The sequence below is a fragment of the Carettochelys insculpta genome, chromosome 1 (assembly GCF_033958435.1).
Source record: "Carettochelys insculpta isolate YL-2023 chromosome 1, ASM3395843v1, whole genome shotgun sequence".
In the NCBI taxonomy this organism is placed as follows: Eukaryota; Metazoa; Chordata; order Testudines; family Carettochelyidae; genus Carettochelys; species Carettochelys insculpta.
This window is the reverse complement of record NC_134137.1, coordinates 105,638,858-105,653,822: the sequence shown is the minus strand read 5'-3', so window position 1 is coordinate 105,653,822 and position 14,965 is coordinate 105,638,858. Positions and strand designations below refer to the sequence as shown.

The 14,965-nt window shown below is 42.3% G+C and overlaps 1 protein-coding gene across 2 annotated transcripts in view; it reads left to right on the top strand.

The window, feature by feature from the left end:
* Window positions 1-14,965, top strand: part of UGGT2 (UDP-glucose glycoprotein glucosyltransferase 2) — a 222,270-nt gene that overhangs the window by 93,915 nt on the left and 113,390 nt on the right. For both annotated transcript variants that reach the window (XM_074989263.1, XM_074989273.1), the window contains 3 exons: window positions 4,324-4,418; window positions 11,892-12,098; window positions 14,615-14,746. In XM_074989263.1, the coding sequence (XP_074845364.1) occupies window positions 4,324-4,418; window positions 11,892-12,098; window positions 14,615-14,746 (434 nt within the window). The remainder of the gene's footprint in view (window positions 1-4,323; window positions 4,419-11,891; window positions 12,099-14,614; window positions 14,747-14,965) is intronic.

Below are 14,965 nucleotides of genomic sequence, written 5' to 3'. Positions count from 1 at the left end.
GTAAAATACTGTTTGTTTGCAATTATGATAATAATCCATACAATTGAGTAATTATGTGGAGATTAAGAATAATAAAGAAATGTTCATGTTGGTTGAGGTGAGGTCTAAGAACGATATGTGAGCTCTGATTGGGGGGGTTGTTTGTTTTACAACATTCAACATCTCTAGTTTAGTAAACTTGTTTGATGATGGAGTTGAAGTCACTATCATAGTTGTTAAAACAATGGCTTAATGCAATTAGATTATGTTAAAACAAAAAGTAATCTTAAAAAGTAATCTGATTACTTACAAACAAAAAACTAAGAGAATGCTTTGTTACTTAATTTTACAAATCTGTCTTCGTTCTTGCAGACACAATCATCTCTTGATGCCCAGTTCAGCCATAGTAAATTTGAAAATGGTTGTCACTTGGCTACTGATTCAAAATTGACTGGTACTGAAGAAGCATGAATGAGAGTCCACCACACTACTCTCTCAACAAATACATGCTGATTCCTCTAGAAAATATGACACTTACTACTGAAGCAGAATCTAACCACATTAGTCACATGTCTAATGCCTTTTTTTCCGTATAGTGATAGTCATAAATTATAGGAAGGTTTTGCACCTACAAGAATATTTAATATTTAAGGTGCTTTGTTTTGGAAACTCCTTATTTAAATTACTTCAGATTTTCCCCACAAAAATCTGATTTTAAGGTTGATATGACTGGACTTGAGGATTTTAGAGAGAGTGCAAATTTCGATTTAAAACAGAAACTTAGCTGCAGCATTACGTATAAAGAAAGCCGTAGCCTCTCTGTGATTTCTATTAATATTAAAATTACTGGAGGTATTCCAACCATCAACTTGTATATTGTGGCTGTTCATGCCTTGTGGACTTTCTCAATTCCTTTTGCTTATTTTAAAGATAACTTTTTCTCTGTTTACCATGCTGTGATGTAGTAGGAGATACATGTGTGTACGTGAGTGGCTCACAGAGGGTGTGGGGTTCCTGCTGAGGGTAACCTAAGGAAACAGGTGACACCTCTGCACTGCAGAAAAAGGGGAAGGTGGAGCCTGAGGGGTTTGAATTGGAACTGAAATTTGGAAAGCAGTTAGTCTGGGCTGGGAGAGAAGGACAAAGGAGGGGGCAAGGCCTGAGCTTGGGGCGTCCCTCTGGGCCTCCTCTCCCCAACATGGATTGGACTGACTGTCCTTGCCTGCTGTACTGACTCTTCTGTATGACGCTGTGCCCTGTCGGCTAATAAACACACTGTTCTCCTGCTGAGTGAGAGTCACTCCTGCCTGCGGATGGGGTGCAGAGCTTGGGGACCCCTGAACCCATCACACTTGTTTAGTCTTTACATCTATTATAATTGTGTCTTGGGAGAAGAGGGGGCTTGTCTACACTTGCCCCCAGCTTCGAAGGGGGCACATTAATCAGGGTGATGGGAGACTATTAATGAAGTGCTGCAGTGAATTTTGGGGAGTAAAGGCACTTTGAAGTAACACGGGCACTTCAAAGTGCCTACAGCTACACGTATGACGGCATTTCGAAGTTTGACACTTCAAAGTTGCTGTGGGGGAAAATTAGCCTCCTCCTCCTCTGTTATTTCATCCCCTCTGCCCCCCACCTCGCTTTCTTCCCCTCCCCGCCCCTTGTCAGGACCTCCTCTTACAAGAAGCTTCTCTTCCGGGAGGATTATGTGCTCCTGGATCTGCTGGCAGTGAAGGAAGTTCCTCAGGTGCACAGGGGCAGGGATTTCTTCTCCCAATATTTCCTCATCCCCAGTGCAAAGCACCTTGACCTCAAGGACCTCAACAGGTTCATTGTCACCTGCAAGTTCCAGATGGTCACCCTGGGTTCTGTCATCCCCTCCCTGGATCCAGGGGATTGATACACTGCCCTCAACTTAAAAGACACTTATTTTCACATCACAATCAAGCCCTGACACAGGCATTACCTCCAGTTTATGTTATTTGGTCACACTTTCAATTCATCGTCCTCTCTTTTGGGGCTTTCCATGGCATCCCAGGTACTTATTAAGTGTGTGGCGGTGGTGGTGGCCTTCCTCGAACACCAAGAGTTCTGGGTCTGTCTCTGCCTGGGTGACTGGCGCCTCTGGGATCACACCTCACAACAGGTGGAGGCACATGTTGCTCTTAGCAGGTCCAGGCTTGACAGACTGGGTCTAGGGCTAAACTCTGGGAACTCCACCTTCATCTCCACCCAAATGAACGAGTTTATTGGGGCAATATGGTAATCGTGGTGCCCTGTCACATCACTGACACTTTCTAATGGAGGCTGGACCCTCTGTCAGTGATGGTTAGCATTCCCTTCCATGTCCCACAACCCATGTTAGCCTAGTCATAGATGTGTCTGCTTTGGGTTAGCGGAGGGTGGAGGTTTGCAGGGTGGGCATCTGGGGAGCCTCACCACGTAGAGAATGTGGACAGCCGAAGAGCTGTCTCTCCATATCAGTGTGGGAGAACTACAGTGATCTGCCTTGCATGTCTCACATTCCTGCCTCACCTTCAGGGTTGTTGTGTGGCTGTCTTGACAGGCAGAATGACTGCGATGTACTACAGAAACAGGCAGCTTGGGACCTGGTCATATGTGCTTTCTTCCAAAGCCCTCTGCCCATGGGAACTTTGCATAGCCCATTCCATTCACCTGCAGGCATCATATCTCCTGTGGGTCCAAAACCCATCGGCAGATTGCTTCAGTCAGCAGTTCTTAATGCATAAATGGTTGTTCTAGCTGGACATTCTTCACTCCATCTTGCAGACGTGGGGGTTTCCCCCATTGGACCTTATCGCCACCCAAGCCAATTGGAAGTATTCACAATTTTGCTTGTTCTTGGGCCTTGGACTTTCTTCCTAGCAAATGCTTTCCTGATATCTTGGAGTTCGGGCCTGGTGTACTTCTTTCCCCCACTCCTGTTGGTTCACAAGGTACTCTTCAAGCTTTGTAGGGTCTGTATGGATATTATCCTCATACTCCTGGCCTGAGCCCACCAGCACTAGTACCCCACCTTGCTGGAACTCTCTGTGCAGCCACCCATTCCACTCCCCCTGTTCCCAGACCTCATCACACAGAACCATGGTCACCTCTCCCCACAAAGCTCTGCTGCCTTCACCTCATGGCATGGCAGCTCTGTGGCTAAATACAGCTGAGCAGGCCTGCTCCGAACAGGTCCATCACGTTTTTCTTAGCAGTTAGAAGCCCTCCACCTGTTTCATGTATCTGGCTAAGTGGAAGCATTTCTCTTGGTGCCTCCAGTGTGACCGGGAGCCCTTATCAGCCTCCATTTCCCAGGTGCTGGACTAGCTGGTTTCTGTAAAACAGCAGGCCTAGTAACTTCCACACTGAAGATCCATCTAGTAGCCATCGTGGCTTTTGACCCAGGGGATGTGGGTTGCTCCATTTTCATGAGCCACTTGGTCAGGTGCTTCCTGAACTGGATGGATCGTCTCCTGCCATCAGCCCAGAGCCCAGTACCAGCTTGTGATCTCAACCTGGCCCTTAAGGCACTTCTGGGTCCCCCAGCCCCAAGCCCTTGGCCTCCTGTTTCCTGCTTTATCTCTCCTGGAAGTTGGCTTTCCTGTTGTCCATCACCTTGGCCAGATGGGTGTCAGAGCTTTACAGCCGTAAGTCAGAGCCTCTCTCTATGGGCTTCCGTAAGGACAAGGTCCAGCTCCACCCACAGCTGGTTTTCTTCCCAAAGGTGGTCTTTGGCTTCCACACTGGTCAGGACATCTTCCTCCCTGGTTTTTACCCAAGACCTCACCTGAAGAAGAAAAAAAGTTACCTTTGTAACTGTTATTCTTTGAGATGTGTTGCTCGTATCTATTCCATACTCACTCTCCTTCCCCCGTGTTGGAGCAGCCAGCAACCAGGAGCTGTGAGGTGATTGGGTTAGCGGGGGCATATATAGGGTGTTACACCAGCACCATTCTAGGGGGCTGCACAGCCTACCTGGTGGGTAGCAGCTAGTAAAAAACTTCCTGGCAGCTGTGCACATGGTGCATGCACACCTAATTGGAATAGATATGAACAACACATCTTGAAGAACAACAGTTGCAAAGGTGAATAACTGGTTTTTTCCCACCTTACTAACAGGCAGGAGCAGAGACCAAGAGCAGTGGTGATCTAGATAAGAAGTAATGTGTAGGGAGCACATCACAGGAGAGAATAAGTTTCTTAAATAAATATTAATGTTTATCATCTGATTCTGTTATATTGATGAGAGCCTTTCCTTGATTTGGTTATCTGGCATATATATATGTCATCTGCTTAAACTTTTAGAGTGAAATTCTTTGCATAATTTATTGTTCTCAGATGACGATGTAATATATCCTGTTACCATCTGGATTATCGCTGATTTTGACAAGCCACCTGGGAGACATTTGCTTTCTAAAGCTTTGAAACACCTGGTAAGTTTCTAAGAATTCATTTTGTAAAATAATGATTTTAGCGTCTGTCATTTTGAAGAATATGAATACTGTCCACAAGTCTGGTTTTTTTTTAATTATAGCTGATATAAGAGTAGTCTTAATTGAAGAAATAAATGTTTTAATACCGCTGGCAGGCTTAGTAAAATAATATGACATTTTAATAGACTCATCATTTTCTTGAAAACATGAAGGATCTTCTGCATTTGAGATTGTGTATTTCTGTGTTAGTTCTGTAATGTTTCCAACAGAATTTAGAGGACTGCATGTTAATGCCATCTGAAGATCAATTTTTACAAAAGAACTTTCTGGGGAATGTACAGAAGAGAAAATTACTCAATCTCCCTTGAAGTTTCTTAAACTCTTTTTGGACTGTTCAGAAGAGTGGACAAAACATCTTACTTTTTGCAGTAAACTATAACACAAATTTTAATACTTTATGCTATACTGTAGACATAGCCTTAAAGTTGATTTTGAGGTAGTTCTCTCGATTTTACAATGTGACTGTCTTCATTGCGAATACCATTAGGTCAATTTTAAGGAATCAACCGTCTAATGCAGCATAATGTCAAGTTCAAATTTAAAAGATTGAGTCAATGCTAGCGTGGAAACAGCGTTTCTTTAAATTGGTTTTATTGGTCTCCATATGGTTCCAACAGGTATCCCACAGTGCCCCAGAGGTGTCTGTTCTGACCACTTTCACCTTCCCTGCTTTCCAGGTGCGCAGGAAGTAGGTAACACAAAGCCAGGAATTTGGATTCATTTTCTTCCTTACCAGCATGGATAGTGCACTTCAGGAGCGTACCTAAGGAGCCATCCCTTGCATTGCCTCTAGCCATCATCACATTTAGTCATCGTGACTACTCAGGCTTCTGATCTGAGTTCTCAGGTTTGCAAAAGAGCTTCAGCAGGGAGCCATAATGAGATCCTGGATCTCATTTCTGTTCGGGGAGAGGAATCTGTGCTGAGCAGACTGCGAGTCAGCAAGCGAAATGCAGACATTTGTGAGAAGATTTTGCGGGGCATGATTGAAAAAGGTTGCTCCCGGGACACTCAGTAATGCAGGGTGAAAACAAAGACTCTCCAGCAGACCTATCATAAAGTCCAAGAAGCCAGTGAGTGATCTGGGTCATTTCCCAAGACATCTCAGTACTACGAGCAGCTGGATGCCATTCTTGGGAGGGGCCCAAACCTACTCCTAGAGGCTAACTGGGATTCTTTATGAGGCCATCCTTAGGACTCTGGGGGGAGACAAGAGAGGGAGCAGGAGGTGGAGGCTGATGAAGAGGAGGACACTGACATTCAGCGGGCACTTGATAAAGCTGATCCTGCCATCCCAGAGTTCTTTATCACCCTCAACCTTGACCCAGCACCTTCATCAACACCTGGTTCTTTGGGTCTAGCAACGGTGCAGAGAGCTCTTCTGGTGAGTATTTTTTTAGAATGCTACAAGCTTATTGTGGCTGAAATGGGGTATAGGCTTACTTCTGTGAAGCACATTTTTTAAACTGCTACAGGCAGGTTGTGGCTTAGGTGTGGTGGATCTATACTCTTTAAAACACCTTTTTACTATTTCTGGGGATGAAATGCTTATCCTTTTTGGAGATCTCCATGAAGGTCACAGCCAGGTACTCTTATTTTTTGCACAAGGTGTTTGGGGGGCCTGATTTATTACCACTTTCATGGTAGTACACCTTACCATGCGAGGCAACAGTAAGTAATCTGGTATCATGGCAAATTTTCCAGCCCTGTGCTCACACTGTATGAGCATATTTTCTTTTTCACCCTTTGTCGTTCTTAAGAGGCTGATGTCTCTTTTTACAACGAGAAGAAGCACAAGAACTTCCACTATAAAGTTTTTCGCACTGCCCCTGTCCGTTTAAATTTCCCAGGACTGGCCTACTGCACCACATGGCTGGTGGGCTCTTTATCTCCCCCCTCCAAATAGCTTACAGGCTCTCCTGGCATTGTCCTCTCCCACCATGCTGCTGGCTTTTTCCTGTCACAGGATTTATGAGGGTTTTTTTCCTGCACTTCACAATTTATAGGAATAACTCCCCTTTCCCAGCCCACCATTCGGTCAGTAGGCTCGACCCTCCCCCCACCTGCCACTCGGCTGCCGGGCTGTGTGGACCCTGCTTCTGGACACCAGCATGTCCAGCATGAGCTTTCCCTGCTTTAAATGGCTTTTGCACTGCACAGCATTGAGGAGGAGCTACTGAGAGTTTTTTTTCCCACACTTTAGAGTGTACCAGAATGACACACACACACACCCTGTCATGCAGCTGGCAGGATCAACCCCTCCCCCACCACACACTTTACAGTTTACAGGGCTTTGTTTCAACCCCACACTACCCCCACCCCCTGCCATCTTTAAGCCAGGAGGATCTTAACATGCCCACAAAGAAATGGTCTGCATAAGTCATGTTCTACAGAGGTTGATTCATTATCATCCTTAAGAAGCCAAAACAACAGTTTTGGCCTTGGATAACAAAAGTTGCAAAGTTGTCAGACAAGGACCCATTCATTGTATGGGTAAACACTTTGTGTCAAATTTAAAAATTGTATCTAAATTTTGACCTTCATTATCTTCAGCAGGCAGTGTCAATGTGGGAGGCAAGGTTGCTGTGATAAGGAGAAAAAAAAGATGAAAACGGGACCATATCCTGCAGCAGCTGGAGAAGCCTTACAAGGAGAGAGCCAGAGCCACCCCTCATTACCTATCCCATCTGCAAAAGGCTATTCCACCACACGAGGTACCAGGATTCCATTCTTTTCCCTACTCCTTAATCCCAGCCAAAATAAAAATATTTTTAATGAAAACCACAGTGTCATTTGTCATTTGTCATTTGTTGGTTCACGTGGGGTGAGGTGCAGTTGAAGGTGCTTCATAAAGGGCAAGCACACATCATTGTAGGGGGTAGGGTGGTATCACAATAGTTGAATGTAGCAGAATTATGTGGCTGGCTGTTCATTCATAAAGCTATTTTTCAAAGCCTCCCTGATTGCCATTGCTTCTGCATGTGCATTGGTGAATGCACTTTTGTCCAGCTGTGCATAAGCCCTGCACATGGCATCTGCCTCTGCAATCCAGTCTGTCATGAAATTTTCCTCATTTGATTTGCAAATGTTGTGAAGAATATAGCACACTGCAACCACAGTGGGCAAATTGGTTTAGGATAGGTCCAAATGAGTCAAAAGGTACCTGAATCTGGCTTTTAAATGGCCAATGGCACATTCCACTGCCATTCTGCACTTGCTCAGCCTGTAGTTGAAGCTCTTCTTGCTGCAGTCCAGGGTGCCTGGGTATGGCTGCATGAGCCTAGGGAGCAGAGGGTAAGCAGAATTACCCAGTATCAGTATGGGCATTTCCACTTTACCAGTCTTGATTTTCTGGTCTGGGAAGAAAGTCCCATCCTAGAGCTTTCTTTACAGACCTGAATTTCTAAAGATGCGCTTATTGTGCACGTTTCCTGACCATGCCATCATGTTGATGAAATGACCTTTGTGACCTACCAATACCTGCAAAACCATGAGGAAGTATCCCTTGCAGTTTATGTATTCTGAGGCCAGGTGTTCCGGGGCGATGATGGGGATATGCATTCCATCTATCTCTCCACCATAGTTAGGAAAACCAGGGCAGCAAATCTGTCCACCATGTACTGGGTATATCCCAGAAAAACAGTCTTCTGCATCAGACAGTGACAGATTACATTTGCTACCTGTACCACTGCGGCCCTCACTGTAGATTTGCCCACCCCAAATTAATTTCCCACTGACTGGTAGCTGTTGGGCATTGCAGACTTCCACAGAGCAATTGCCACTCACTTGTCAAAGCTACTGTCAAAGCAAGTCCCATTCTGTTATCACTGGGCTTCAGCGCAGAGAACAGCAAATCACAAAGTTCCATAAAAGTGGCCTTGCACATGCAGAAGTTCTGCGGCCACTAATTGTCATCCCAGACCTCCAAAGCAATATGGTCCCACCAGTGTGTGCTGGTTTCGTATCTCCAGACCTGGCGCTCCATTGTAAGCAATGCATCCAGGGCAAGCAGTTCTGCATTCCTGTTCTCCGGTTCTTCAATATCATAATCAAAATTATCCTCATCCACCTCATCCTCCCACAGTCTTTGTCCAAATAAATACTGCACAACACTTCGGGAAGTGTCCATAACACATTGTGGAATGGTGTAAGCTGTTGAGGATTCATGCTCATGCCATACAGAGACATGAGCCAAGGTCAGGTTTTGGGAAGATGACCTGAAAAATGGCACAAAATCACTTTTGCTGTCTATTTGTTTTCCAGCGAGTGTGGGGTGGGTGTTTTGCACAATGGGATGATACCAGACACCCGCTTGTGGTTCTTTTTTCTCATAAACTACTGGCACAAAAACCCAATGCAACAGGGCATCAGGCACTGTGGGATAGGTGCCCACAATGCATTGCTGATGCAGTTGAACATAGGTAAGGCAATGGAAACACGCTAAGTCAACTTTCTGAACATTTGTGGATGCTCATCTTTGACTTTATAAAATCTAAGAGTGAAAGGTCAGCTTCATTAAATTCAGCTTTATTTCATAGTGTAGATGTAGCCTACCTCTAAAATTTGCTTTTGAAGGCTATATCTGCACTGTGAGCTAGAGGGGTGATTTGCAGCTTGCATACATGTGGTCATGCTACTTCAATAAGAGCTGGTACGTTAGAGAAGTGTAGCTGCAAAAGTGACAGCATGACTTTGCAATGCCATGCACATACCCCCTGGGATTTGGGCATATTTGTGCTTGGCGCAGCTAATCTGTGTTTCAGCTGCTGCTGGTCATGCAACTATGCTGATAGTGAGAATATGGGTTTGTGGTCTTGGAATCAAAACCTTAGCTCATCACGTAAACAAAGCCAGACATAATGATCACTGGAGAAACTGTGGCATATTGTACTGATACCAGGACTACTTTTATTAAGTCTCATTTTCCCATACCACTTGGTAAGTTAGCTACCCAGAAAAGTAGTCAGATTGAAGAACTGGGCTATGGACTGTTTTAAATGTAGGTTGCTAGTTTCAGATATGTGGAGCCCTGTGTAGATATGAAATTTGTATCCTCATCTGAAACAAACAAAGAAACAAAAAAAAACCCATAGGTATTTGCATCCACATCCACGGATACTGATGCCCATGAATATAAAACAGGTATCTGTGGATTTGCAGAGCTCTGCAAATATGGTCAGTGTTTTTGGTCAGCAGGAGTCATACTCAAAGACTACAATTTAGACTCTCAGAGGCTGCAATTTAAATGCTACTTATTTAATCCTTGATGGCAATACATTTCATTTGATTTTCCTTGAGTTGAGAGGACTAGAAAGTCACCTGATCAATCTGTATTTATTCATTAATCTCTCAGGAGTAATGGTTTTTTATCTTCTTTTTCTTCCGGAGCCATTTATGACATCACTGTCTTTAATATAACTATTCCAGATTTCCTTTTTGATTTATGTTTAAGATTTGGGGGATAATAAGTAAAGTTGCCCCTCTTAGAGAAATTTGAAGAAGAGGAAGAAAGTCCATGAAGTCATTTTTGAAAGTTATGCAAGTGAAATATGGCATGTACTTAACACTAATTAAAATTGTACTCACTAGAACTATCAGAGTACCCAAAAGTGGCCATTCCAAGAAGAATATCTTATCTTTAAATATTTGGTACAGGCTAAATATCTGAGTACTGTCTGTTTTTTCTGTTGCTTACTGGACAGCTAAATTTAGTAGTCACACACATATTGTCATTAAAATGAATAGCCAAAAATAAACATGTTAAGGCAGTGGTTCTCAACCAGATATAGATGTTCCCCAGGGGTATGCAGAGGCCTTCCAGCATTTATGTCACTTGTCTAGATTTTTGACTAGTTTTACAACCAGCTACATGAAAAAGAACTGGTGAATTTTGTAGAAACTAAAATTTCATAGTAACAGAGAGGAAACCGTGCTAGTCTATACACTATCAAAACAAAAAGCAGTCAAGTACCACTTTAAAGACTAGCAAAATAGTATTAGGTGAGCTTTCGTGGGACAGACCCACTTCTTCAGACCATAGCCAGACCAGAACAGACTCAATATTTAAGGCACAGAGAACCAAAAACAGTAAGCAAGGAGGACAAATCAGAAAAAGATAATCAAGGTGAGCGAATCAGAGAGTGGAGGGGTGGGGGGGAAGGTCGAGAATTAGATTGAGCCAAGTATGCAGACGAGCCCCTATGCTGACTCAGAAAGTTCCCATCACGATTTAAACCATGTGTTAATGTGCCAAATTTGAATATAAAAGCCAGCTCGGCTGCTTCCCTTTCCAGAACGGTGCGATAATTCTTCTTCAGTAACACACATACCTTTAGGTCACTGACAGAATGCCCCATTCCATTAAAATGCTGACTAACTGGTTTGTGGATCTGGAGTGTTTTGATGTCTGTTTTGTGCCCATTGACCCTTTGTCTAAGGGGGTTAGAAGTCTGTCCAATATACAAAGCATCTGGGCATTGTTGGCACATGATGGCATGCTCCTCTACTAACATCATATATGCCATCATGTGCCAACAATGCCCAGATGCTTTGTATATTGGACAGACTTCTAACCCCCTTAGACAAAGGGTCAATGGGCACAAAACAGACATCAAAACACTCCAGATCCACAAACCAGTTAGTCAGCATTTTAATGGAATGGGGCATTCTGTCAGTGACCTAAAGGTATGTGTGTTACTGAAGAAGAATTATCGCACCGTTCTGGAAAGGGAAGCAGCCGAGCTGGCTTTTATATTCAAATTTGGCACATTAACACATGGTTTAAATCGTGATGGGAACTTTCTGAGTCAGCATAGGGGCTCGTCTGCATACTTGGCTCAATCTAATTCTCGACCTTCCCCCCCACCCCTCCACTCTCTGATTCGCTCACCTTGATTATCTTTTTCTGATTTGTCCTCCTTGCTTACTGTTTTTGGTTCTCTGTGCCTTAAATATTGAGTCTGTTCTGGTCTGGCTATGGTCTGAAGAAGTGGGTCTGTCCCACGAAAGCTCACCTAATACTATTTTGCTAGTCTTTAAAGTGGTACTTGACTGCTTTTTGTTTTGATAAAATTTCATAGGATGACTTGCTGATCCTGCTTTTTTACTGTTACATGGTATCACTGAAATTAAGTGAAACATTTATATTTATTTTATAATTATATGGTAACTGAGAAATAAGCAAATGCTGTGACACTTGTATTTTTATGTCTAATTTTTAAACAACGTAATTTTTATGTGAGGTAAAACTTAAAGAATTGTAAGACAAATCAGACAGGTACAGTAGTCTGGAAAGGTTGAAAACCAATCTTATAAGGATATTCCACTGCACAGAGGACTCAGAAGATAAATATATGAAGATCACATGTAAGTAGGTTGAATTATAAGACTGCAATAATATATTTTTCTTTGCAGAAATCAAGCAGTCATACGCGACTTGGGATTGTGAACAATCCACTGTCAAAAATAACAGATGATAACACAGCCGTTGCAAGGGCAATTTTGACTGCCTTTCTAACACAGAAAAACAACAGCTTGAAAAGTTTCCTGAGTAAAATAGCTAAGGAGGAGACAGCAAAAGCCCTTGCTAAAGGAACTAAAATTAAGAAATTTCTTGTTCCGGTCAGTGAATAACATTTTATTGAATAACAATCACTTATTGGTTTTAGATAAACTATTGCCTATTTCTTCTTCTTTTTTTTGTGTTTTTTTCCTTTTCATAGATACATTACTTCAGTTTTATGACAGATACTCAGCTAAAAATGTACTATCTTTCCATTGCCTGGTGTCAAGAAGCATGAAGTCAAAGGAAATTATTTTAACCATAAAATAAATACTTTTAAATATAATTAGTGGGTATGTTGTTCGTATTTTGAAAGATTTTTCTATTATATAAATAATAAAACATAGTTTACTGAACCATGTGGATAGCAGGTCATTGAGAGACAAATAGCTCTAGTCATCACTGATAGATTTAAGGCCATTTCTTAATTTACAATTTTAGATGTTTGTTTGGGTGTAGCTTAGACAACGGAACCTCAACAAGTAGTGCCTGTTGGAGTGCTCATGTTCCCTTCGTACTCCTCTCTTCAGCATTAGTGAACATTTTAAGTGTGCAGCTATATAAAGGGGTGTGGCACTCCAGCTGCCTCAGTTCCTTCCTCCCAGGTCCAGAAACAGTTCCATGTTTTGGCTGGATCCTGGTCTTCACTACCTTATTTAGACTAGTACTGTGGCTCTTTGAGATGTCAGTGTGTATCCCATGACCCACCCTCCCTTCCTTTGTGAGCTCAAATTTGGAGGGAACTGAAGAAAGGTCTTTTGTTGTTGTGCCATTTATGTCTTTTTACAGGAGCATGAGAAAACACAGGCCATAGTCATGGCCCAAGTGGAAATTGATGTTAAAAATAATATATGAGGCTTATTCCCATGTAGAATAAGATCTTTGCAAACTACATCTTGAGCTACCACATTAAGTAACCAGTATTTTCCAAACTGTTTCAGCTGTTCAGAGGAATCGTATGTCCCCTTCCCCCATCCCCAAACTTACACAACAGAAAGGACAGGTTTATAATCTGGTTTGAGATCTCTCCACCTCATGATGTGGGATAGAATTTTAATGGATGTAGAGTGGACTTGTTCTGTCAATGAGTAGATTTTATCGAATGATAGGAAAGAGTCTGCATATACATGTTATGTTAGGTAATACACATGTTATATTAGATATGTTATGTTAGGTAAAGGGCTTTCTAAGGGTATTGTTCCACATGTGGCATCTATTCAATTCATATTAGGTTACTTACTCAATCTTAAATCTGCTTATCATTTGTTATCTTGCATTTTTTTACAGTGATATGCTTTTTATTTGGGTCTTGAGAAATCACGATTTAGTTAAGATATGGTGACCAAGTTTCTTAAGGAATTATTTTATGTTTACCTTCCAATTAAAGTCTGCATAAATTCTTGGAATCTTAGTTTGGGTCTCTTTTGACTCATGAAATAGCTATGGGTGAATGTTCCTTCTTTTAGTTGTCTGTTAAGACAACCAGTAATGTCTACAACTCAAGCAATAAGAGTCTGCAAACTGCAAGCATTAATGGCTGGCCCACTATTCATTTTGAAAGGAAGGGTGGGGGTGATGCATATGTGCTCCAACAAGCACTGCTTATTTAAGTTTCACCATTTAAACTGCACCTGAACAGCTTATTCCACAAGGCTGTGCTTACACGAGTAAGTTCTTTTGGAAGATTTTTCAAAAGAGCCCATGGAGCATCTACACACAAAAAGCATTGTTTTGAAAGTAAATTGGAAGGATGTGGTGCTCCTTTCAAAATTGCTCTTCCTTTCCTGTTTCAGGAAAAGCACCCCCTTTCAAAAGCTTCTTTCAAAAGAAAACGTGTGTAGACACTCCTAGGGCCCTTCTTTCAAAAGAACAGTCTTTATTGTAGATCCCTAGCCCATGCTTTCGAAAGAGCGGGGGCTGTGTGGACGCTCTGTTTCGAAAGAGCAGATCACTCTTTCAATCCACTTTTGTGTGTGGATGCACGCTTTCAAAAGAAGTTCTTTCGGAAGAGATCTTCTGAAAGAGCGTCTTTCGAAAGATCTCTGTAGTATAAACTGAGCCCAAGTGTGAATATGCAGAGTACAGTTTGAAGAACTCCAGTTACGAATGGGTACCTGTCATTTCTGTGAATGAAAATTTTTCCTTTTTCCTCCTATGTAATCCATGGGTTTTTTTTATGATTAAGAGAACCAGATAGGGTAAATGAATGATATAGTAGACTCTGTTTTAGTAAGAAACATCATTCTTTATGTGACAGTGTTCTGAGTACTTCCAAGAGTGCTTAAACTCAGACCCAGGCTGGTTTTTCTGTTGTGCTGTTGCTCAAGGGGAAAGAAATACAAATTAGCTGTGTGGCAGAGACCGTGAGGAATGTAGATAATACAGGGCTTCATTCCTGCGATTATATGACTGGGTCTAAAGTTAAGGGTGGAGGAGTTATCTCCCATTGTCCATGTTTTTATCTTGTGTGACTTTTGTTGTTGTTGTTATAAACAGTTTGAAGAAAATCCTGGCTATCAGTCTGTTTTGGTTTTGTTGTATCTGGCCATCAGCTTACACCTTATTTCTGCTTTAGGGAATGGATGACAGTACTTTTGAGAAGAAATACAATACTTTAGGAGTGGATATAATTCAAACTCAGCAGATGTACTGTCAAGAAGTTCTTAAACTACTTCCTGGGCAAATGGCTGTTGTCAGCAATGGGAGGGTAAGTAAACAAACAGTTCATTTTCTTATTTTCCATGTATATTCCATTTCCTCCCTTGAACTTTTATTTGTAGACGTAAGTACTCAGGATGATAAGAAACCCCATTCTGGAATTAACCAGGGCTCCATCTGGTTCAGTATCTTTTGTTTCTGGCAGTGTCCAGACGTGTGAAAAAAAATTGAGAAATTCTGCAATAACTGTTCTGGGCTCTCCTGCTTC